Source organism: Nycticebus coucang, chromosome 18, assembly GCF_027406575.1.
Source record: "Nycticebus coucang isolate mNycCou1 chromosome 18, mNycCou1.pri, whole genome shotgun sequence".
Taxonomy (NCBI): Eukaryota; Metazoa; Chordata; class Mammalia; order Primates; family Lorisidae; genus Nycticebus; species Nycticebus coucang.
This window is the reverse complement of record NC_069797.1, coordinates 46,455,455-46,480,011: the sequence shown is the minus strand read 5'-3', so window position 1 is coordinate 46,480,011 and position 24,557 is coordinate 46,455,455. Positions and strand designations below refer to the sequence as shown.

At 41.2% G+C, this 24,557-nt stretch overlaps 1 protein-coding gene across 2 annotated transcripts; it reads right to left on the bottom strand.

Moving 5' to 3' along the window:
• Positions 1-847: 847 nt before the first annotated feature.
• Positions 848-5,377, bottom strand: TMEM100 (transmembrane protein 100). 2 transcript variants are annotated; one of them, XM_053569302.1, is made up of 3 exons: positions 5,250-5,377; positions 3,573-3,710; positions 848-2,065 (listed from the first exon to the last, which is right to left on the bottom strand). In XM_053569302.1, exon 3 carries the CDS (start codon positions 1,994-1,996, stop codon positions 1,592-1,594), a length of 405 nt encoding a protein of 134 aa, XP_053425277.1. In that variant the 5' UTR covers positions 1,997-2,065; positions 3,573-3,710; positions 5,250-5,377; the 3' UTR covers positions 848-1,591. The 2 variants fall into 2 exon arrangements, with proteins under 2 accessions (XP_053425277.1, XP_053425276.1); XM_053569301.1 differs by lacking the exon at positions 5,250-5,377 and having other exon boundaries at positions 3,573-3,806.
• Positions 5,378-24,557: the final 19,180 nt, after the last annotated feature.

The following is a 24,557-nucleotide window of genomic DNA, read 5'->3' as shown; positions in this document are numbered from 1 at the left end:
CTGGAGAACCTTGAACCTTGCCTGAGAAATTTCTTCACAAAACAATGGGAGCCTTTGAGTATCTTGGAGCAGAAACAAGGCGTGTCAAAGCACAGACTCACTCCCCTGGAAATGAGCACAGCCCCCTACACTTGCTTGCATTTGGTTACAAGGAATGTTGATCTGCCCAGGGCACCATTTGACCTCCAAATCGTTAAGGTGTTTCCACTTACCAAAGCCACATGAGCACCAGGAGGTAGTAAGCCTCAGAAGGTTTAATTAAATTCCTAGATAAAACACCTTTCAATGAAAGTGCTACGCTAGGCTTGTTTTGTTTTCTTTTCTAAGTCTTAAGAAAGGCTTCATGCCTGTCTGCATGCTCTGGTTTGAACTACATGGAGGACGAAGATTTTTGCTTGGAGTCCTGGGGTAGAGTCCTAGCTATGGAATAGCTCAGTGTCCACAGAAGAATTCAAGCAGTAACCTTATTTGCATTATATGAGAACTAACTAAGCAGCCTGAGAATGTTTGGCATATAGCTGGTTCTTAGAAACATGTGTTAAGCAAATAATAAATGACTAATTCAAAACAAATGTAAATACATATTTAATGGCATATTATAGGATTCCTGACCCTAGGCACTGATTTTCTAATTATGATGGCAAGAAATTTTTTAGAACATAGTAAAGATAATTAATATGATTCTTCAGAAGTAATAAAAAAGTGATAAAAATAAAAAATCTTCCAGTAAAGTTCAGAAGCATCCTGTCCACTTGTGAGAGATATAGCTGAGAACTTACACATGAGACAAGGGACAAATGGGCCACGTGGAACGGCAATAGAAACAACGACAACAGAAACAACCATGTAAGAAATTTCAGCAGCAATGACTATTTATTATTTTGAATTAAATGTACATTTAACTTTTATATAAAAATCATCGAAAGTGCCATATTGGATTATTTTAATATTTAACCCCCAACGTCATCTGTTAGCTACAACTTTTACTTCTCATTTTTTTTATGTCTGAAACAGAATTACAATGACCTAAAACTGTCCCATGTTAAAGCATACAAAATATTAGTTTATTCTTCAAGATAAAGTACCACCAGTGATGAGTTACTGAAAGTGAAAAACAAAAAGAGATGTTGGAAAATTAACTTACTGAAAAACACATTATCACAGAATTTCATAGAAGTTGGCAAAACACATTATGATACAACTTCTTAAGAGGTTGGGTTATTTCTTTCGGAGGCAGGTGTCTGGTGTGCCAGGACTATCTTATTATTTTCTCATTTTTTCTTGGCTACTTTCCAGGGTGAGCCAAATGCTGTCTAATGCTGTGCACCTGCCATGACCCCCCAAAATATTTAACATAAAGAGAAAGTTGATTTTTCAGTCTTAGAAACAGCCCTTAGGGTTAAGTTTGTCATTAAAGAAGACTTGAGTCATTTCTCTCAAAGGAGAAATCCCTCTACCCCCTCCTCACCCCCCATTCTTCTAGTCTGCTCCAATACCAAGTCAGTTCTCTCCCAAGATGGTTCTAGATGAATTGGCTGACAAAGTCAGAGCAGGTTTTCCGGCCACATAGCCTATTTGGTCTCATTCAGTCTCAAGCAAACAAGCTTCTCTGATTCGCCACAAGCGCTGTCTGACTCTCCCGTCTCTTGGCTTTCTTGCTCCTTTGTCTCACCTTCCAGCACAAGGCACTGGAGGCTAACAAAAAAAGTCCAGATGACAGAACAATCAGGCCAAAGTTGGAGATGACGGAGCCGTGGGAATTGAAGCTATAAGCCACCGCAGTGACCACAACGCCGGCGATGAAGACCACCAGGGCGAAGGGGATGATGCAGCGGTAGCAGGAGAGCTCAGCACCCCCCGTGGCGGCCATCAGCTGGATCTCACTGACCAGCGGCACCGTGGGGACCCCAGCTTCGCTCTTGGGGGTCTTCTCTGTCGTCACTGGCATGGGAGACTTTGGGGCTCCCAGGATTTCTTTTATGGGCTCTTCGGTCATTTTTACAATGGTGCTTCTTCCTCGCTGGGTTTGCAGGCTTAGATCTGGAGAGTCTCACCAGGGTGGAAGCTGCAGAGGAAACAAGAGGTGTCAGCTAAAGCTCTCAGAATAAACCCTGCAAGCAGAAATTAAAAACAAAGACAGATTGAGGTAGCACCTCCTTTCCAGGAGGCATGGATGCATTTAAAAATCACCTAGACCTTTTCCCTAGTTGCTTGCATTCTCTTTGCATTGAGTCAAAAAAGCAAGAAAGATGAAGCAGATGAACATAAAGAAAGGGAATACATAAAAAGCAGGAAGCACTTAACAGTGTTTAATTCACCCTCTGATCTACAAAAATGTTTTACAAGCTTTGTCTATTGCTTCTCTTTCCCCCTAAAAAACACAGAAAGGCCCAAATCCTAATCCAAGGACAGCCTCATTTTAAGAAGAGACTATGTGATAAACAATATTTCACACAGTTAGTTCCACAACTCACAATAACTTAGACTCCGCTGGTTTTGCCAGACATAACATGCATTCTTTCCAAGCTATCACCCACCCGCTGCCCACAAAATCAATGTCGAGACAAGTAGCCAGCAGCAAGTGATGTTCTTCTCCATCAACTGACCATCAACCTGTGTATGTGTTATTACCACACACAGTGCACCCTGTGCCCTGGGGACTTTTTGTTCCCTCATTGTGGGCAGTCAGTCCAGCAAAGAATTCATTCACAGGGAGGTGAAGATTTGTGATCTGCAATGCGGCAATCTCCTCCAATCCATTAGGAAAAGAGAAAAATAAGGGGAAAAGAATTCAACAGCTTCCTAGGATATAACTCTGTGCTTTCTCGTGTTACACATAAAATCAACTGATGTGCTTGGTCATGTTAAACATAAAAATCCATCAATTGACGGCAGTTAGCCATCAATTCATACCCGTTCTACTAAACTCAACACGGAATTGTGATATTATGTATCCTATGACATGCCTACACAAATAAGCATGCTAGGCTTTCAGTGAAATTTTACAAATTCATTTTTCTCTAGGCGCCTGTGTATAAAACTTGCCACCATGCCCCTCTATAAACATTTTGAACCTGAAAAATTTCAGGATCAAACATAGGACTTTCGATCGAATACATCTGGTTGCAATGCTGTCTAGGGGAAATCGGTGGAAAATCTTGTCTGCTGCTCAGGCTTGTGAAGTCACTGTCTTCCATCCTCCAGAACAGCAGAGTAGTTGCAGTTACCAAAAGATACTTGAGGCCATCTCAATGAGATTCATTGTTTGACTATATTAAGCATCTACTGAAAACAAATTCAACCCTAAATCAAGCCTCACTGCTTCTTCCCCACCCTGAGAGGTTAAAATATCACTCACTCCTTGAGCCACAGAACTAAATATGAGAGCTACCTCCTTTGCAGGTCATTTTTAATCACCAAACAAATTAATCACTGTTGCCCAGTGATACCCTAAATACTAGCTAAGCTAGTTAAAGGATAGTGGAGATTATGTTTAAAAGAAAATCTTCCCCCCAAAGCTATGATTGAGCTAACCTGAAAATGAAGAACAACCCCCAGACAACTGCACGTACCTCGCAGAGTTGCAATCCATTCCAGGGAAACCACTTGACTTGGAAGAGAAGACACAGCCACACGAGCTTCTTGCTTCAACTTCTGGGAAAGAGCCTGTAACCGCCTGGCTGGCAATAAAATGACAGGTCAGGGATCTCCTTGAGGGGAAAAGAAAAGTTGTTGAAATACTACATGGTTTGGTTTGGGATCCAGAGCTGGCTGTTCTCTCAGGCTACCTCTGTTCCTGAATGACGCTTGTCTTTCCCTCCCTCTCTCTTTTTATTCCCTCCCCCTCTGGCTTGCCCCTCCCTGACATTTTTTTTTCCTTGCCAGCAGATTTTGGCTTCCCCCAGCTCCACTCAGTGACATGATAAGTCCAAATCATTTCTATAGAGTCTCTAGAGACAGGAGCTGCTTTTTACTTTTATTTCTCCTGCAGCATTTACTAAGCAGACAGCTTTGTGAATCGGAATGACTCATTTTTTCCCCAGCCAACCTCCAGATCTTCCTCTCGTCCATCAGGCATTTTTATAAGAAAAGCCCAGAGTCAGCCCAGGCCCAGCCGAAGGGACAGACACTCTAGGGCAGTAGGAACAGCTGTGTAGTTCTTGGGCAGCTGAACTTAGCCTCTAAGCCAGCAAAAATGCATATTCCTGGGTTTTCCCTGGAATGTGTGTGATGGTCATCTGACACTTAAAAATCCCTCGTTTGATGGATTCTCATTTTAGGAATGAGAATGGGAGATGAAAATGTTTTTGGTTACTGGGGGAAAACCAGTCATCTTAATTTTAACAGGATTGCTTACTGCTCATGCTAAGAGGTTGGGAAGTAACTTGGATAATGCCAAAGCCGTCATCATCATCATCACTGCCATTTGCCTACTCTGGGGATAGCACAATGTTAAGAAATGCCACACATTAAACATTCATTCTCACTAGTTTATAAATAAACAGAGGCTCAGAGAGGTTAAGTAATTTGACAAAAGTTGCACAGTAAGAAAGAAACCCATCTGTAGTTTGAATCCTAGTCTGTAATGGAGACATAAATCACTCAGGGAGCTTGTTAACTGGAGATTCTCATTCAGTCAGCTCCGTACCTACCCCGGGGCTGCTGTTCCATGGCCCACATTAAGAAGCAAGGGATTTTAAACATTCAAACATGTACAACATGAACACATCATACTCTCAAACAATAAAAAGTCTATTTCCCACATCAATATGCTTTCTTACAGACAAGCTATTTGAAATGTTAAAGTACTTGAAATAGATGAAGCCCCAGGTTTTCTTTTTGAGGAAAAAAAAGAATACTGGGAGATTGTTATAAGCTTGTCCTATACTTTTGTAACTAAAAGTTATCCATCCCCATCTTTTAATCTGTGCAAGTGTTAATAACTCCTTTTAATGAACAGTGATTCTGCAAGTCCAAATTAAATCTTGGAAGAGATTTGTTTTCCTTCTTTCCGACTGTTAGATATCTTGAACTGCCGCCAAAGGACCTGGATGTTCTTAGACATTTTGCTTCCATTTCAGGATTGCACATTCTTTCAGCCTCATCTAGTGACAGCACCACAGTGATCCTGTCACAAAAGGAGAGGGACCAGAAGTCCTTTTTTGTCTAGAATGAAAGCTAGAGATAAGACTTCTTCATTCCACAAAACAAGCCTGGCTGAGGTAGGGGAGCCCAGCCTGTGCAAGTACCTGGAGGGTCTGGGCCACCAGCCTCTAGGCCAGTGATTTTGAACTTCTGTGCTTAGCGGGGCGTTGTGGCAGGCGCCTGTAGTCCCAGCTACTTGGGAGGCTGAGGCAAGAGAATTGCTTAAGCCCAGGAGTTGGAGGTTGCTGTGAGCTGTGTGAGGCCACGGCACTCTGCCAAGGGCCATAAAGTGAGACTCTGTCTCTACAAAAAAAAAAAAAGAAAGAAAGAAAGAGATCTTGAACTTCTGTGCTACGGCATACTGGTGTGCCATGAAAGGATCTTAGATGTGCCATGAAAAATTTTAAAAGATCATTAATTAAATTATTTTTGAAAGAAATTCAAAGTACAGTAAATATACTCCTTTTCTCTCTCTTATTTTTTTGATCAATATAATGTTGTGCGCTGAAGTGTAACTAGAGGTTCAAGTGTGTCATGAGATAAGAAAAAAAAGTAAAAAAGCACTGCCTAGGTCTTAAAATGTGGCACCTGAGGGTGCAGAGCCATCACGCAGGAGGAGTGCTATCACTTGGTGTTGAAGATCAGGAATACTCAGAACTGGGGCATCTCAGAACTTGCTAAACCTGCCCCAAGAAGAGGGAATTGGGGGCCTCTGGCTCCATAACTGGGGTTCTTGAGAAGCTCCCGAAAAGAGCAGTCTTTCCACCTGTGAACTCTGGCCTTGGACTTCCTCTCTAGAAGAGGCCACTTTCCCCCCCAAATTAGGTCAATTATCTCACCAAAGCTGAGTACCACCTTATTCTGTTGAAAATCATTATCAGCTGTTACCCCTTGGGAGACGTCAGAGGCACCTTTTTTCATGTTGAGTCCTTGGCTGGATCTATAATGAGATACTGAGCACATGGGCAGGTCTGTCCTTCTAATAAACAGCAAAGTTTTCTTCAGCCTTGTCAGACCTCAGGTGACTCACTCACCCTAATTCTCCTTCACAGGGTATGTGCCTCTGCCTAGATACACACATACACATCCCCAGACACTAAGCAGACAACTGATAATCTGTACTGGTAAATCTGAAGATGTATAATGTTTTGAGATAGGGTGAAAATTCTATCTGAAGATACCCATTATTATAGCTACGGACACATGCAGCTGTAACTGACTTCAAACTGAAATCCAAAGAGAATTGCTAGTGATCTAGGCTTGATGCCTTTGAGTATCTATTCCTCCCCACACTGTATGCCTGTAAGCTAGCAGACACCCCTGGGGATCCCTTCATGGGCACCTGGCCTCAAATGCAAAATTCCATCCACAATGCAACCAGCCTGATTTCTGCAAGTCTTTTCAGAGGGGAGAAGAAATCTCGTCTAGATTTTCCTAAAGCCATGTGCTTTACTTAAACTCCTTTAAGTTTGGTGAACTTTTCTGAAAGCTTTCAATATACGAATTATTATATATCTATGCCTCCCACCTCAAATCCTCACTGGCATTCAACATTTCCCTCCTAGATCTTTCAAAGAACAAGGCAAAAATTCTTACCTTCCCCAGCCAGAGCCAGACTGAGATAGCAGCCGGCCCCCAACGCCAGCCACCCAGAGAGAGGGATGCAAATCACCAATCTAGGGACCGTAAACAAAGTACACGGCGAGGCTGAAACATCATTAAGGGACCGGAGACAATTTGGTGAGAGGAAATCCCTTCATCGCTGTTGCGTTTGACTTCATGTTTTCCTCTCTAAGAATGTAATTCAGGCATTTTTTTTTTAAGGGGGTTATGTTTGAAAAGAATGTCTTCCTTTGTTTCTCTCTTTCATTCATTTTCAAGGTTTGCTCTATCCAAAGCCTCCCTTCTGATGCTGTCCTTCTATAATACTGTGAAGCTACAGGAAAGCATTTGTCATCTTTGTCCCATACTTCTTAAGGTGGTGTGGAGCTTGGAAAGTGTTTGTGTATGAAACAGGACCATAAACCTCCACCGTTCCATGCAGGTAGTAAAAGGAGGGCAAGGAAGGAAAGTGTTAGTAATGAAAGGGCTTTTGGTGTCTGTGTAGACACTGTCCCCTAAAGTCAGGAGACTGGCCTTCTCACAGTCCTTCATCAGGATGTCCAGGCACCACGGAAAGGATGATATACCAGTAAATCACACCTCTGAGGTGACCTTCCACCCAAAGCACCATAAACATCAGAGCTAGGGATACTTACTGTTCCAGAAAGAATGCCTCCCACATTTGAAAAATTTTACAAGTCACAAAGTTACTTAGGGGAGGGTAACATTTGTCCAGTTCTCTGAAGTAGAAGCTGAAGGTTCAGGCTCTCAGTTGGAAAAAAAAAAGGGGGGATGATGTTTTATGTTGGGATTTTGGCGTTGAGTATCTGCTGTTGACAACCTGGAGCTTTCTCCTTTGGGAACACATGAGCTTTGTGTTTTGTAGGGAAGACCCCCCACACCCACCCCGCACCATGTGCATTAGATTCCTTGCCCCTGTTGGCTTTCAGTTTGCTTTTGCTTGGTGTGGTTGAGTTGGCTAATTTCCGAGAGCCCTGAAGATGCCAGTTCCTCCCTGCCCTCCGTCCAATCACAGCACGCCTTTGTTCTCGGCCATCACTCACTCACTGGATTCAGTGAGATGCAGGAAGCTGGCCAGGTTTTCGCCTTTCTAATGCTTCTTTTAAGGGTGTGTCTGCACTTATGTTCTGAAATCATGGACATTTTGGAAAGTGATCTGTGCTTGTGCATTCATTTTGGATAACAGGTCATGTTTTTTTTCTTCTCCTTCTCCAAGACACGTTTCTTTGAGGTCTAGAACATTAAATAGATCTAATGTACCAGGAGGAATAATGAGTGTGGCTTAGATATAAAAATATATTTTACTCTTTGCTCGTCAGTTTCCTAGTATGGGAACTTCATAAAGTCCATATGGAAAATGAAAGGAAAACACACATCTTTTAGCTGAAAGTCACACTCTGGGAAGCTGAGGTGGGTGGATCACCTGAGCTCATGAGTTCGAGACCAGCCTGAACAAGAGCGAGACCCCATCTCTACTAAAAATAGGAAAACTAGCTGGATGTTGTGGCTGGTGCCCATAGTCCCAGTTGCTCAGGAGACTGAGGCAAGAGAATGGCTTGAGCCCAAGAGTTTGAGGTTGCTGTGAGCTATGATGATGCCACAGCATTCTGTCCAGGGTGACAGAGTGAGACTCTGTCTCCAAAAAAAAAAAAAAAAAAATGAACGTGACAGTGTCCATTCCCTCACCCCATTTTGTTCTAACTATGAAAGATCACATAAACAAGAGAAAACAGGATTGCTAAAATCAAATGACACAGTGGGACTTTAGAGAGAGATGCATAAATCATCTCTCATTTCAGTTAAATGAATTTGATCTCAGATGAGAAGAATTAATTTCCTTGTATCAAAATCAGAATACATGCTAAAACTCCTGTGATCCTGGTTTATAATCACGTATTTTGCACAGTTCTTCATTACATACATTATTCTTGGGAGGCTGAAGGTAAGGAAGCCCAAAGGTGGAGATTTATAGCATATTGGGCTGATGCTTTACCAAGTGCACACTCCCAGGGCCAGCCGCCCCTAGTGAGCTATGGGCCGTGTTTTCTGGGGCTTGTAGGAAACCCAACATAATTGCTTTTTTCAGGGGAAGAGAAAAGAAGAGATCACAACGACCTCACCCCTTTGCCATTCCTCCTTATTCCCGATACCACGGAGCCCTTCTGTGCCTATTTACAGAAACAATCTCCCCCTAGGCTCTGGTGATAAATGTCACTTGTCCTGGCTGTACAATGATTTATATAAAGATTGTGTGACCCCAATCCACTCCAACCAACATACAATTTCTAGACTTTGACATCAATCGGGTGCTGGAGATTTGAAACCACCCTTCAACATGTTAAAGTCTCTTAAAAACTAAATAATCTATGGCATCCCTGTAAGGGTCAGCTAGCTTTTCTCTGTTCCATATTCATAGACGGGAATACACCCTCTGATCCAAGTAGCTTTCTCTCAGCTGTGCAGCACTGGTCTTACAATGTCCATCTCAGGATGGGCCCCTCAGCGCTGGCCCTCCCTCAGATGGTTAAAAATACAGATCAGTAGACTTCAAGTTCCATGCCTGGATTAGAGAAGCATCGAGCACATGTTTACAGCAAGTAGTCTTTCTTGTCTCTATTTTGCAGAGAATGAAATGGCAGCTCAGGGGCTGAGCCTGTGGCTCAGTGGGTAGGGCGCTGGCCCCATATACCAAGGGTGGTGGGTTCAAACCCGATCTGGCCAAACTGCAACAAAAAATAGCTGGGTGTTGTGGTGAGCGCCTGTAGTCCCAGCTACTCAGAAGGCTTGAGGCAAAAGAATCGCCTAAGCCCAAGAGCTGGAGGTTGCTGTGAGCTGTGATGTCACTGCACTCCACTGAGGGCCATAGTGGAGTGGGCCTAAAAAAAAAAGAAAAGAAAAGAAAATGAATGGCAGCTCGGAGTCTGGCGGAACGGCCAGGTTTAACTCCAGACCTGGGCTCCTCCCTCCTGAGCGGACCTGCCCAATGCACTCAGTCTGAAGAGGAAAGATGCGTGAGAATATAAAGGCTTGTCCAGCATCTAATATGTGCTTCCCATAACACAGACTGCCTTTTTTTTTTTTTGAGACAGAGAGAGAGAATCTCACTCTGTCACCCTGGATAGAGTGCTGTGACACCATAGCTCACAGCAACCTCAAACTCTTGGGTTCAAGTGATCCTCTTGCCTCCACTTGCTGAGTAGCTGGGACCATAGTCCTGGCTATTTTTTAGAGATGGGGTCTTGCTCTTGTTCAGGTTGGTCTTGAACCTGTGAGCTCAGGCAATCCACCAGCCTCGGGCTCCCAGAGTGCTAGGATTATAGGAACACAGACTGTCTTTTGGGTATTTGTACTTGAATTTTGCTGAAGAAGACACCAAAACTCAACAGTGTTAAGAAATTACCCAGGATCTACTTCTAGGGAAAGTGGCAGAGCCAGGTTTCAAATCCAGGTACTTCTCCTCTAGGAGCATCTCAGTTGCACTGATGTTTACTGTACTGCTCTTGGGTGCTGGGAACTTGCTAAATGCTCTAATAAGCAGGTACAAAACAGTGCATGGTCTCTGCCCTCAGGGCGCTTACAGTACAGAACAGAGAAGCCCCTGGGACCCCAGTATGAGTGATCTTTCTACTAGAGGTAATAACAAACTGCTGTGGGAGATGGGAGACCCAGGGAAGGTGAAATTGGTTCTGACCTAGGGATGAGTGTGGGGTGGGGCACAGCGATTAGAATCTTCAAGGCAGACAGGCATTTGACATAGAGATTGTGATTCTAGGTGGAGGGCACAGCCTATATTTGAAAAGTGTAAGACTTCGATAGAGAACATTGAGTAACCTGTTGGGCTGAATTTTAGACATTATGGGGCAAGCAGAGAACAGTCAAAATAAGACTAGAAATAGTGTATGGTCATTTTTATGCCTCTGGTTGAGTTTGGACGTTATTTTGAGAGCAATGTGGTTTGGACAGGATGGCAAAGTCAGCTTTGTTTGTTGTAAACAGGAGCCTGGTGTTACTGTGGGGATGTCCTGGGGAAAGTCAGTATGGGAAGAGGGAAGATGAGGCTGAGACAACAGCTGGGAAGCCTCTGTGATTGTACAGGTGAGAGGCATTGGGCACCTGATCTTGGGAAATGTGGACTGGCAGGAAGTCACCAGGACGACTAGAATTAGCAAAACTTGGCAATGAACTTCAAGTGGGAAACGTTATGAAGGGAGAGAAGTTTGCAATGTTTTAAAGCCTAAGGAATGAATAGCTTGGGGATACTGTCAGCAGAAATAGAGATTCCAGGATGAGGAGCAAGTGTGGGTGAGGGCTATGCCCTAATTTTGTTAGTGCAGCTTTTCACCTCTGCAGTAGTGAGGCAAATGCTACCTGACCACTAATTTATGATGCATTTGTCTGAATTGTCAAATAACACCGTGATGGGCTTACACATGAATTTTCCACTAAAATTATGAATAACTATACAATTCACTTCATTCCATACACACATGCGCACACTCGGAATTGCTGACACATGTATACTACACAATACATACAGGATTTGAGGTTCCTAACTTTTTACATACAACAAGAAAATGCACATTTTAAGAATTCCAAGTTGAGACTTTACTGGGGCTATATCCAGAAAATATATTGATTATGTTCAATTTTAAATTCTTTAAGAACAAGAACATAGCTTTCCAATTCTCCTTGTACAATGTCAGGCATTAAAAAAAAAAAAAAGCACTCCATAGATGTTTTCTGGTGAGAAAAATGTTCTATTGATCATGACTCCAAGGTACTACTCATGTGGAAGGGTATATATAGAATGTTCTATTATCCCTACTTCACATGTGAAGATTCAGCTTTTGCCTTACCAATTTTTTTTTTTTATCTTTTTTTTTTTTTCCCAATTTTATGTTGCTTCATGAGTTAGTGCTTTCAATGCAAACCTACTGTGGGTTTCTTGAGAAATGTCCCATTTTGGCCCTCATGCAACGGAAGCCAGCCTTTATGTTGGTTTACCGTGATCACGTTGACTGGGAAATCTCCCATAAGTTCCTCAAGATAGGATCAGCAATTGAGCATGCTTAGAAAGTTGTTGCCAGGCAGCACCTGTGGCAAGTATGGCACCAGCCCCATATACCGAAGGTGGCGGGATCAAACCCAGTTCCAGCCAAACTGCAACAAAAAATAGCCGGGCATTGTGCTGGGCGCCTGTAGTCCCAATTACTCAGGAGGCTGAGGCAAGAGAATCACCTAAGACCAAGATCTGGAGGTTGCTGTGAGCTGTGACTCCACAGTACTCTATTGAGGGCGACAAAGTGAGAGTCTGTCTCTAAAAAAAAAAAAAGTTGTTGCCAAATAAATAGACGAATAAATAAAATGACTCCACATTGAAATCAGATGTAAACTTGAAAACTAATTACTTAAATGGATTATTGCAAGGTATGTAGATATTTATTGCTATGTCAATTATTTGTTCTAATAATATTGATAAGTTATAATTCCTAAATAAATAATAATCATAATAATTATTCAATTACACGTGGAAATGGTGGTGCCTTGGACTAATACCAAGGGGTATCCTCCTAATCCCCGTGGAATATTCCTTCCGTGTCCAGAGGACATGCACATTTTCTGTATCTTATAGGAGAATATACTTATCCCCAAATAATCTCTTGGGTTTGGAAATGATTATTTTGCCAGAAAAAAACAAACAAACAAACATGTCATCCCCTTCCCACAGTACCTCTGTAGTGGTACATCGATTGAGAATAGAACCAGCTCACAAAGCCTTTTGGAAGCATTTTTTATCCACTTAAAAAGTCTTTGATGTGTACAACATGTGTGAGTAGTGGGAAACAGAACAATTTGCCCAGATGAACAGAGTTCAAAATAGAACTGTTCATCTTATTAACTTATCTTATGGAACAATGCAGAGAACAGGTCTTTTACTCTCTTTCTTTAAGATAAAATGTTTAAAGTCTCGTTTTGCAAGGGGACAGTACTTTGCTTGTCTCCTTCTTGTTTACTTAAACTATACAGGAAACAGGCATTATGGTCTTGATAAAAGCAATGTAAAACTTGGTAAAGCCAACCACCCCCCAAGAGTGCATGACCACAGAGAGGATCCCCCAAGAATGCATGGCCACAGAGAACTCCGTGTTTCTTCCATCAGGGCAGGAAAGGGCACAAGTTCACCTCGAACTGCCCGGCACCTGCAACCAGTCAGTGAACCTGGATGACTGCTACTGTGATGGACTCAATGGTCTCAGGGGAACCTCCTTCCTTTCATTTATTTTTGCTATTTACTTTCTAAGTTAAATTCAGTCTGGAGAACTTTCTTTACAGTGTGTGTAGAATTTGATCATTTCTTGCTAGGGTCATAGTGTCAGGTTGTAGCTCACTTTCACAATAAAGTTAACATTTCTGACTCTCCATGCTTGTTGTGCAATGAAAATAGTTCTGAATTAAAAGTCAAGAAACTTGTTCTTAAATCTTCTTTCCTCTTTGTGACCTTGGGCAAGTCATTTAACTTCTGAGAGTCTCATCTGTTAGATTTCAAGATTCCATTGATAGACATTTTATTATTTTTTTCATCTGTTCCTTAAAAATTCTATTTGAGCTCAGACTATCAGAGAATGGAGACAAGACAACCTGGGGACATAGCTACCCAAGCTACCAGGACCTAGGAAACCTCTTTAAAAAATAAAAAAATTCTCCAGCACAGTGTCTGTCAGTAAAGCCATTGACCTCTCGGATATTTCTCTGTTTCCCTGTAAAGAGAGTCACAGGCAGCTGATTGAGGAACTGTGACACAAAGGTTTTTCTTCGGTTCTGACCAGAAATTCTAGGTTTGCAGGATTTGCACACCCAGGTCCTCTCTTGCTCCTTACACAGTAAACAGCCGACTGAATTTGCAAGTGAGGCAGCGTGGCCAGAACTCACATTCGTGGTGCCTCGCCCTGCTGTGACTAATGTGACGTAAGTCCGAGACCTGGGTTCACGGTTTTATGTGACAGGACACAGAGGCAGCCAACTTTAGGGAAGACTGGTGGGAAAGCCCAAGGGTGACCCTCTCTGGTAACAGGAACCAGGTACTGCTGGACAGACAAGTCTTTTGGACAGAGGACTTTGACAGGTTTTGCTGGAGCAGTTGGCTGTCCCAGGCTGCCGAGTGTGTGCTCTCTCACAGGGAGCGGGCATTTCCTCAGAGCTTCCCCTCCCAGCCCAGCCTGCAGACTCCAGAAAGGAACAGCTGCACTGTCCTGTGACCTCCATCAGCACAGTGGGTCCCTCACACACATACCCAGTTAAGATCCCCCATTAGAGCAGAGAAAAGGATAACTCTCCATATGCCTTGCTTCCCAACCTCCTCTTATTTCCTTTTTAGTACGATTACAATCTTACCGCTGTCAGCTATGTGAGGATTTTGACTACCTGCGTCAGAATCACACAGGGTGATTGCAAAACATCCCCGTTTCCAGGCTCCACCCCAGACCTGCTGCATTATGAGGACAGGGTATTTGGGGTATGTGTGTGTGTTGTTGGAAGGAATCTGCATTTTTGTATCTTATGAACTTATGTTATACAAAGCCTGTATAACATTGAAAGTTTAGGGTCACTTTTTTATTCTGCATCACAGATGATGTTTGAGGTCCTCTGCTTGACACTGACACAGCAGGCTGTCACATTTGTGAGCCTGACTATACCACTTTCCTGGTTAAAACCCATCCAAAGTTCCTCTTCATCTGAGGTCTAGACTTTTAGCTTCCCATGAGCTGGCCTCTCCCTTCCTTTTCAGCCTCAGCTCCAGCTTTGGATCAAATTACAAATCACAGCACACTATTTCATGTCCCCTAAGCTTTGTTGGTTCCTATTCTTCGATATTGAAGATGTTGTCTATTCATCTTTTTATGACTTACCTCCAGCCTCTCTTACTACTTCTAGAAACCTTCCCTTGTGAGTCCTCCTCTATTTTCAGACTAAGTAGCTGGAGCTGTCTGCCTCTGTGTTCCCATAATGCTTTATGCCACAGTATCTCAACCTGGGTGCTTGCGACATTTTGGGCTAGATAATGGGGTGTGTGTGTGCGTGTGTGTGTGTAGGCTGTCCTGTTCAAAGCAGAAAGTTTAACAGCATCGGTAGCCTCCACCCAGTATGTGCTAGCAGCAACATCTCCCATTCCCATCTAGCTGTGACATCCGAAAATGTCTTCAGGCATTGCCACATCGCCCTGGAGGATGGGGAGGACTTGTCCCCAATTGAGAACACTGCTCTGTGCTCAAATATATCATACCTCTTACCAAACAGTGTGGAAAATAGATGTTTGCTTATCTCCTGTAATTTAAAAGACTGAGAACTTCCCAAAAGGCAGCAGTGTACAAACTTTATACATTTATAATTTTTAATTCGTGTCTCCTGTGCTGAAGCATAGCACCTGACACGCGGCTGGGCCTGTCTTATACAGCCCTGGAGGAAAACCTTATCGGAGTTTTAGGTGTCAAAACCCTAGCCAATCTTGTTTGGCTCTCCTGCCTAAAATCTCTGAAGTCTCCATTTCTTTCATTTGGAAGAAGGGGGCAATAACACCAGCCTTGCTTCTACGGGATGTTCTGTGGGTGGAGTGGGAGCGGGTGTGTGAAAATGTAAAGTGCAGGAAGAAGCCCGTTGCAGGCAACACTGAGCTTCAGGTTTGAATCTCTGGGCACAAAGTTTGGATAACATCGAAAGTTCAGGGTCTTCCAAACAATATAATTCCTCTATAACAGTATCTAGAGGATTTTTTTTTAATGCAGAACATTATAAACATAAGAACCTCCGGTATGGAATAGAACCGACATAATTACTGAACCATTATCTTCAGCATAATGAGGCATTATACACTCTGAGTGTCCTAATGGGCAAACAGTCCTGCCTCCTGGTAAAGGCCAAGGGAGTCTTCCCTGCTCTAGGCCTGATTTTCTGTGTCCTCGGAAGGGCTGCCAATACCATTCTTTGCGCTTTCTTCTGGTTTCTTTTTGCCTTGTGCTGCTGACAACTGGCTACTTCCTTACTTGCTGACCTTTAATATCAGGTTAGAAAATTAGCAGGTTTTGCATCTGCAACTGCTCAGAATTCACGATATTAGCAGGGAGTCTCACCCACTTTGGGTAAAGGCAGTGATTTCCTCTAAGGTCTGTGCCATGCTGTTCCTGTTATTTATTACTTCAAGAAGAGTCCCTCTGTCTCTCTCTCTCCTTCTATCTCTCTCTCTCCCTCTCCCCTCCCCTCTCTCCCTTCCTATTTTATGACTTCCTTTTACACTCTGGGCATTGCATCACTGGTGCCTCTGTGTTACCCAGCGCCTCGGTAGGCTGATTTGTGTGCAGTGTTCCCTCCCTCAGATCCTTTCCAGATTGAGTTCAACTGAGAGGACCCCTGCTGCATGGAAATGTGGACTCTGCTTCTCCTCCTAGGAAGGAGTGGGAGCCACCATCCTCCCCACCCCCCAGCTGCAGCTGGCCAGGGCTTTCTCATTAACCGTTTCATGCCTCAACATGTAGACTGCAAAAGCACTTGCAAATTGTAAAATGCAATATGAATAAGTCATAAAGCCTCAGACATATACTTTCAGGGATGCCAGGGGCTTGGAAATGATCTAATCTAGCTCTCTTCTTGGGAAGACTAAAGAGCGTAAGTGATTCACTTATTACTATTTTCTTTGCAGTTTCTAACCATCTTAAAAAGCTAATCTGAATCTTTTGGGGTTTTTTTTTTTTTAGTACATCACTACTAATTTTTATTTTCTAACCTTTCTTATACTTCTTGATCCCCTCTTAAACCTTAAAATAAGAAGTTCCCTTTAGTACAGGACTTGGGAATGTTTCATCTGAAAGAGGTAATAGATGTTGTTTTTAAAATAGTTGGATCTATTTTTCCAGTAGGACAAATTTAGAGTGTTGAACAGGTTTTGATTTTTTGTACTTTAAAAAAATTTGTTTTGATAATCACTCACACTTATGAACTATGAATCACAACTATAGCCCAGGATGAAGGAGAGAAGGGGAGGGAGATGGGAGGGGAGGGCAGTGGTTTGATGGAGGGAGGGTGAACAGTGGGACCACACCTACAGAACATATTGCAAGGGTTCAAGTCAAATCTATCAAGTATAGAACACAAATGTCTTAACGCAATGATTAAGTGAATGAGGTAAAAGCTGTGTTGATTGGTTGGTTGGATGTAAGCACTCCGATTTGTATAAAGAATCAACACACGGAATCCCACACAGGCATAAATGTATTCATGATCTATGTATATATGACTTAATAAAAGAAAAAAAAAGTAGACCTGCAGCGAAGATGATAAAATGATAAAAAATTGCTAATTCTGAAGAAAAAAAGACACAGTAAAATAAAAAAAATTTTTGTTTTACCTCAAAAGACAATTAAATGTTTTCTGATACAATTTGAAAATAATCAGTTCCAATTTTTTCTGACTTTTTTCTTTTATTTTTATTAAATCATAGTGTGCACATTAATGCAAGATTTGAAATATTTTCATCAAACTGGTTATTTTGATAACCGCATTTTCTTAGTTATTGTGTTAAGACATTTATACTCTACACTTAGTAAATTTAACATGTACCCTTGTAAAATGCACCATAGTTGTGTTCCCACCAATTTTTTTTCTGACTTTAAAATATTTTTTTATCATGCAGATTACCTGAATTTATTTGTAAAAAAAAAAAAAAAAAAAACACTGAGAAAATTTGTACCTCTCATTAACTACTAAAATGTTTCTATGAAGGAATTTTGCAGCTCTCACAGCCCAGATGTACCTGTTTGTTAGTTTACCTGAAGAGCTCATGAAGGGTTTCAGTGTTGATTATCTAGCAGGGGTCCTCAAACTTTTTAAACAGGGGGCCAGTTCACTGTCCCTCAGACCATCGGAGGGCCGGACTATAGTTTAAAAAAAAAAACTATGAACAAATTCCTATGCACACTGCACATATCTTATTTTGAAGTAAAAAAACAAAATGTGAACAAATACAATCAATCACACTGCCTGATGTGGCCCGCGAGTTGTAGTTTGAGGACCCCTGACTAGGGTATCTATTGTTATTCTTTGACCATGAAGTTATTGGGGAAGAATACCAGATAAAACAAATTCTTTGAGTATTTCTCAGGTATCAGTAAATAAATTAAGGGTTAGTTACTACAAATTATTTATCTATAGAAGAATATATATCCATGTCCGGATTATTGTGGTCAGAACACTTAACATGAAAGAAATCTATTTAACGAAATTTTAAATGTACAATACATTACTGTTAACTATATCAGACTTGAGTGAATTTCCCATATTATTCGGTAAAGTGCATTCTCTTGGAAAATATTTTTAATGTATTCTGCAATTTTTTTTTTTTTTTTTTTTACAGTTTTTGGCTGGGGCTGGGTTTGAACCCACCACAGGTATATGGGGCTAGCGCCCTACTCCGTTAAACCACAGGCACCACCCCAATTTTGCTGTTTTTCTGAGACACATTTTTGAATTTTTTTTGTAGCCGATTAACCTTTTCTTATCCATTTATTATTTATTTGCTATCTTGGTGTATTGCATTGTGGTGAGGTCAGGATCTTCAGGGCATCCATTACTCAAAGCAATCCACATTGTACCCACCAAATATTAACCTCAGTAAATCATTTCGTATTCTAAAAAAAAAAAAATCCATCTCAATTTGCAAAGTCTGATTAAAATTACCAAAATAAATTTTACATACTACAGTATTAATTCATTTGCAAAGTCTGATTAAAATTACCAAAATAAACTTTACATACCGCAGTATAAAAAGATATGAAGTGTCTGTCAGTGTCTGGCATCAAATAGGCACTCAATTATTTTTAGTCTCCTTTACTCACTACAAGTACGTGTTTTGATTCCCCATGTAACATAACGCCAAACATTCTGCAATGTAAGTGATAGTCAAACTGAAATTATGCTTCTATGATCTGTTAGAAATTTTCTTGGATAAATGAGCAAAAAGGAAATCAAAATAACCTTTAAGTGTTATGAAACCTTTCAACCAGCAACCAGCTTTTTCCTGCTCACTTTCTTCCGTCTCTCTTCTGCGCCCTCTACTGACGGCAGACTGCATTGAATTCACTTACCAATTTAACTTACAAATAAAAACATCACAATCCTCTCCAGCCTGCTACCAGAAAGTCATTAAGACACAAATTACCACTTAAAAAAAAAACATGGGCCCTTCTTTTTTCTTTTTCAATAGCACCAGAAAAGCCTAGTCATTGTACAAAAAGATGAGATAATATGGATGAATGTAAGTAGAAAATAAAAATCACACAATAACGCATCTTCGATAGAACTATCAATGTGTGCCGTATCATCATTCTATTTTCTCTACATAACAGGTACATTATGTTCTTATAAAAAAGGATAATTTTGAATATAATGTTTATGAATTTGCTCTTTTATCACTAATTATATCTGGCAAACTCTTTCAGGTCAATAAATGGATCATCAGAAATAACTATGTTGTGTTTCTTTGTAAGGATGTCCTGTAATATCTTCATGAGTGCACACTAGGTCTGCTTCCAGCTTTTCCTGTTGCTCTAAAAAAAAAAAACCTCTTCTTATGTCTCATCTTCTTTATGAATAAATGTTAGAAGCTAGAGCCAAGACTGATAACATTCAATAATTAATACTGGGGGCTAAAATGATATTCCAGTTCTCAGATCTCAGTGTGCACACTGTGTTGTCAAATATTTCTCCCGTCATCTTGGATTTCCTGCACTGCCTATCTTTTTCTCCTAAATTGCATTAAAATAGTTACTTATCATAAAGAATGAATATTTTATATATATTCAATTTTGTTCTTAATATGATTTAAGAGGATATTTCACCCAGAATGAGAGTTGACAGTCACGAGAAGGGGAAAAATATGATTATATTAAAATAATGAAAGAAAAAGATAAGAAATCAGTTCTAATCTGGGTGATTTAACCCATGCAAAGTAGAAATCCAGAGAAGGAAATGGGACGGAGAAAGCATAAGCAAAAATGAAAGCAACAGAACAAGAAAATTTTGAGCTAAAGAAATATTTGAGTTTGGTGGTTTAAAATAACATTCCCTGAAAAGAAATGAATGGATGAATGGGGAAAAAACAAACAAACAGATGTCTAGGTCTGTATTCAGGAAAAATTCTTGAATATAAAAGACCCATAAAACTTTCTATAAGAACTGAATCTTTTAAAAGAAAACAAGTCATGTATTCTAAAGAGGAGCAGAAACCAAGTATTCTCCCCAAAGCTAAATACTAAGCAGTCAATGTTGACTGAATTTTGAGCATGAATTCAAATTAAGAACTCATGAACAGTGAAGGTACAATTTGAAAGTACTCAAAGTGAAAAATATTTTACAAATGTAAGAATACAATTCTGTAAAGAGAAGATGCATTTTTTAAACCACAATAATAATAATCCAGACTTTTAGTCCCAAACTCACATTTATTTTATACAAGGAAAGTTGACAATAATATTTTTTCTCGATTCTAATACAAATGATAGGTGTATTAGACACAAGACACACACATGTGCGTTCAAAAACCTAAAGGTAACCATTAATACGATTTTTTTCTTTTATAATTTCGTTTCTTCATTTATATTTTTCCTTCTTTTGAAAGACAGATAGGATATATGCTATCTGTTGCTGTGTAATAAACCACTTGAAAGAACAAATTATTTATTTTGCTAGCGGATCTGTAATTTAGCCTGGGCTCAGTAGAAGCGGCATCTCTGCTCCTGGCGGTGTTAGCTGGAGCAGCTCAGCAGGGTTTGAAGACTGTGGGCTGGAGGATCCACTTTCAAAGTGGCTTCCTTCTGCAGCTGGCAAGTTGGTCCCAACTGCAGGTGGGGAGCACAGTGGGGCTGTGGGCCAGGACTTTGGATCCCCTCGAAGACATCCTCCTTCACAAGCTGTGTGCTTCCTCCTGTCATGGTGTCTAGATTCTGAGAGAGAGAGTTCCAGGAAAAACAGGAAGGCTGGATCATCTTTTATGACCTAGTCTTAGAAGTCACAGAATATCACTTCTGCTGTAGTCAGAGACCAGCCTCACTTCAAGGTGAGGAGACACAGACCCTACCCATTAGTGGGAAGAGTGTTACAAGTAATCCTACCCATTAGTGGGAAGAGTGTTACAAGTAATATCGTAAGAGATTAAGTCAAATAAGAGATACGCTGTATTGTTGTAGCCATTTGGAAAATACGCTGTTTTGTTGTAGCCATTTTGGAAAATACAATTAGTCCACCTTCAAATTACTCAAGGGAAAGAAGGTATTTTTAAATCTCCAAATACTTGCCTGTATTTAGCTTGTTATGAGGAATGACTAGGATTAGAAAGACCTGCATTTGAACTTTGTAAGATTTGCTTTTTTTTTAAATCTCCAAGGGCATGTTACTTTGATGTTTTTAAACATATACCTGTTATGGATATATAGTTTGTTTGATACATATATGTCCCTAAAAAAGTATATATGTACCTCAAAAGGTGTAGATATGCCTGAAAGGTATGTGTGTGTATACACACACATATATATGTACCTAAAAAGATTCTTTTTTTTTTTTTTTTTTTGAGACAAGCTGTCACCCTGGGTAGAGTGCTGTACCATTACAGCTCACAGCAACCTCCAAACTCTTGGGCTTGAGCGCTTCTTTTGCCTCAGCCTCCCAAGTAGCTGGGACTGCAGGCCCCCACCACAATGCCTAGCTAATTTTTGATTGTAGTTGTCATTGTTGTATGGCAGGCTCAGGCTGGATTCAAACCTGCAAGCTCTGGTGTATGTGGCTACTGCCTTAGCTGCTTGAGCTACAGGCACCAACCTAAAAAGATTCTTATGATAATTTGCTCAAAAGGTATTTCCAGGCTTATTAAGTATGTACTGGTGACTTGGAGACAGTGGTGAGTAGGAGAGACAAGTCCTTGCTGTTCAGCTTAAGCTCTGATGGAGAAGACAGATGCTCAGTTAATTACAGACTAAGATTAGTGCTGGAAAGCAATACGCATTTATTTATTTACTCTTACTATTTATTATTTTTCTCCTGCCCCCACTGAGGTACCGCTGGTCCACTTATAGGCAGCAATAATTTTTATACAAGAAAAAAAGGGCTGAGATAACAAGGAAAAAAAGGAGCTTCTAGGGGAGAAGACTGTGGAAGGAGTGTTCAAGCTGATAGCCAAAGGGTGAATAGGATGGGTGAAGTGGGTGGGGAGGGCTCCTGAGGCCAGGAAAACAGCCTGGGTGGGGGAGTGGCTGAGATAACAGGGTAAAAAGGAGGGACTTCTAGGAGTGGAGATCTGCTGAAAGCGTGCTGCACGGTGATAGCTGGAGGTGAGGATGAGTGAGGCTGAGAAAACAGCCAGGGCCGGGGAGGGGTAGACAGGTGGAGGCAGGACTTTGTAGACCAGGAATTTGATTGTATTTGATGGACTATGAAGCCATTGGAAAGTTTCAAGGGTTTTAATACAGGTCTGTCTGTCTGAGTGTGGGGAGTGGGGTCCAGCAGGGAGATGTTAGAAGGCCACTGAGTCCTCAGAGGAACAGTGATGTTGACTCCTGCTAGGGTGGGCAGTCCAGACAGAAAGAACAGAACAGATTCCAGCTGCGTGGGGAGTAGAAATGGTTTGGGGTTTGAAGAAAGGAGATGTCGTTGTAAGGTTTTCAAACTTCCAGACAAATCTGCTCTGTGCTACGGACTCACAACCCTAGTGGGATGACGAGTAGAGGGGACCTGAATGAGAGCTTTTCCCAGGTGGAAGTGGCCTAAATTAAGGCTGCTGGGAAGACATCCAGAGCACAGTCTTCATTCCTTCATTTTGTTCTGTACATCTAGAATCCTTTCTTTAGAGTGGTGGTCTGAAGTTTGTGCCAAGTTTCAAGTGGTGGTCTCGAGTTTGAGGATTCCAGGTGTGCAGAAAAGAGGCACTGGTATTTATGTTGATTAACACGAGAGTGCAGTTCTGTAGTCTGGGGATCCTGGCCTGAGTGAAACTCTAGACTTTGGGGCTAAGATGTCCTGGTGCTGACCTCGGATCACCCGTGCAGATTAGTCCGGGAAGCGGAAAAGACTTGGTAACGCAATACATCCAGCCTGTCTCTGGAATCCCATTACTGGAAGGAAGGTGGAGGATGATGACTTTATTCTCCCATCCCTTCCAGGATTCAAACAGACCTAGCATTCTGATCTGCCAATTTGTTATAATTTAATATATGACATAGAAACTAGGCAAAACGATAACCTCACCCTTTCTAACACCTGAACAAGAACATAGAATATTCTTGCTTTGTTTACATAGACTAAATGTGTACCTTCATTCTTCATGGATCAGTGACAACATGGTTTGACTAAATAACAAAGTTATTATCCAAAGTATCCTGGTGCCTCAATTCCCCCAGCCATAGATAGCACATGACAGGTACCTAATAAGTTTTCTAGTTGATTGTGTTCCTATGGTCACATGGAGTACTGATTAAGGATCAGAATTTACAACTGCTAGTAATGTACTCTACAAAAGCTGTTGTGGCCACAAAATCTTTATATTTCATGCTGAAAAAGCCCTGCCTTATTGCTTTTAATGCATTCTTTTATCTGTTAATGTACTCAAATATTTATCATTAATAATATTTGTCAAATGAGTGAGTACATAAGCATGTAAGTAAATAAAAGAATAAATTAAAGATGCTATCCCCGGGCTGGGCGCAGTGGCTCACACCCAGCATTCTGGGAGACTGAGGCGGGTGGGTTGCCTGAGCTCAGGAGTTCGAGACCAGCCTGACCAAGGGTGAGACCCTACAGCCAATAAATACCAAAATACCAGGATGGGGCGGCGCCTGTGGCTCAAAGGAGTAAGGCACTGGCCCCATATAGTGCCTTACTTTAAGAGGTGGTGGGTCCAAACCCAGCCCTGGCCAAATACTGCAAAAAATAAAAAAAATAAAAAAAAAATACCAGGGTACTGTGGTGGGTGCCTATAGTCTCAGCTACTTGGGAGGCTGACACAAGAAAATCACTCGAGCCCAAGTGTTTGAAGTTGCTGTGAGCTCCGACAGCAGGCACTCTACAGAGGAAGACAAAGTGAAACTGTTTAAAAAAAAAAAAAAAAGATGGTATCCAAATCCTTTTCAGCATGAAATTTTATAGTTTGAAGGCTACAACAGTTCATTGAAAGTCTTTTAGAAATGAGGACCTTTCCAAATATAACAGTGTTTGTTAGAAGTTACCCACCACTTCATGGAGTAGATTCCACATCCTTAATAGGTAATAGGTGACTTAAATATGAGAAAGTGGTCTCTGGAGCTCCACACTGACTCCAAATTCCCATGGCGTAGCCTTTGACCTCCTTATGTGACCTTGGGCAAGTTACTTCACTTCTCTAAACCTCAGTTTCTTCCTGTAAAACCTAGTTAGAGATGATAATAGAACTGATTTCATAATGGCATTGTGTGAATTAAATTAAAACACTTAATATAGTTTCTGGTTCATAAAAAAAACTCAACAATCTTACACTATTACGAACTGACTGTTCTAAGTTATTTCATAAGCTTTGGAGGCCAACAGCTTCTCACCCCGTTTTGTTTCTCTGCTGACATAACACATAACACTGTACAAGGTGAATGAATAGAACGAAACTGATTTGGATGGCAATTGAAACATTACAATCAGCTCTGCTGCAGTATTTAGAAATGCCTATTGAGTGTTCATTTTCACTTTTTTTTTTGAGTGCTTTTGTTTGTATTATCTGCTTAATTGTC

Bases quoted from the DNA above. Each gene is read 5' to 3' on its own strand.
- TMEM100 (XM_053569302.1), bottom strand. From the start codon at position 1,996: ATGACCGAAGAGCCCATAAAAGAAATCCTGGGAGCCCCAAAGTCTCCC.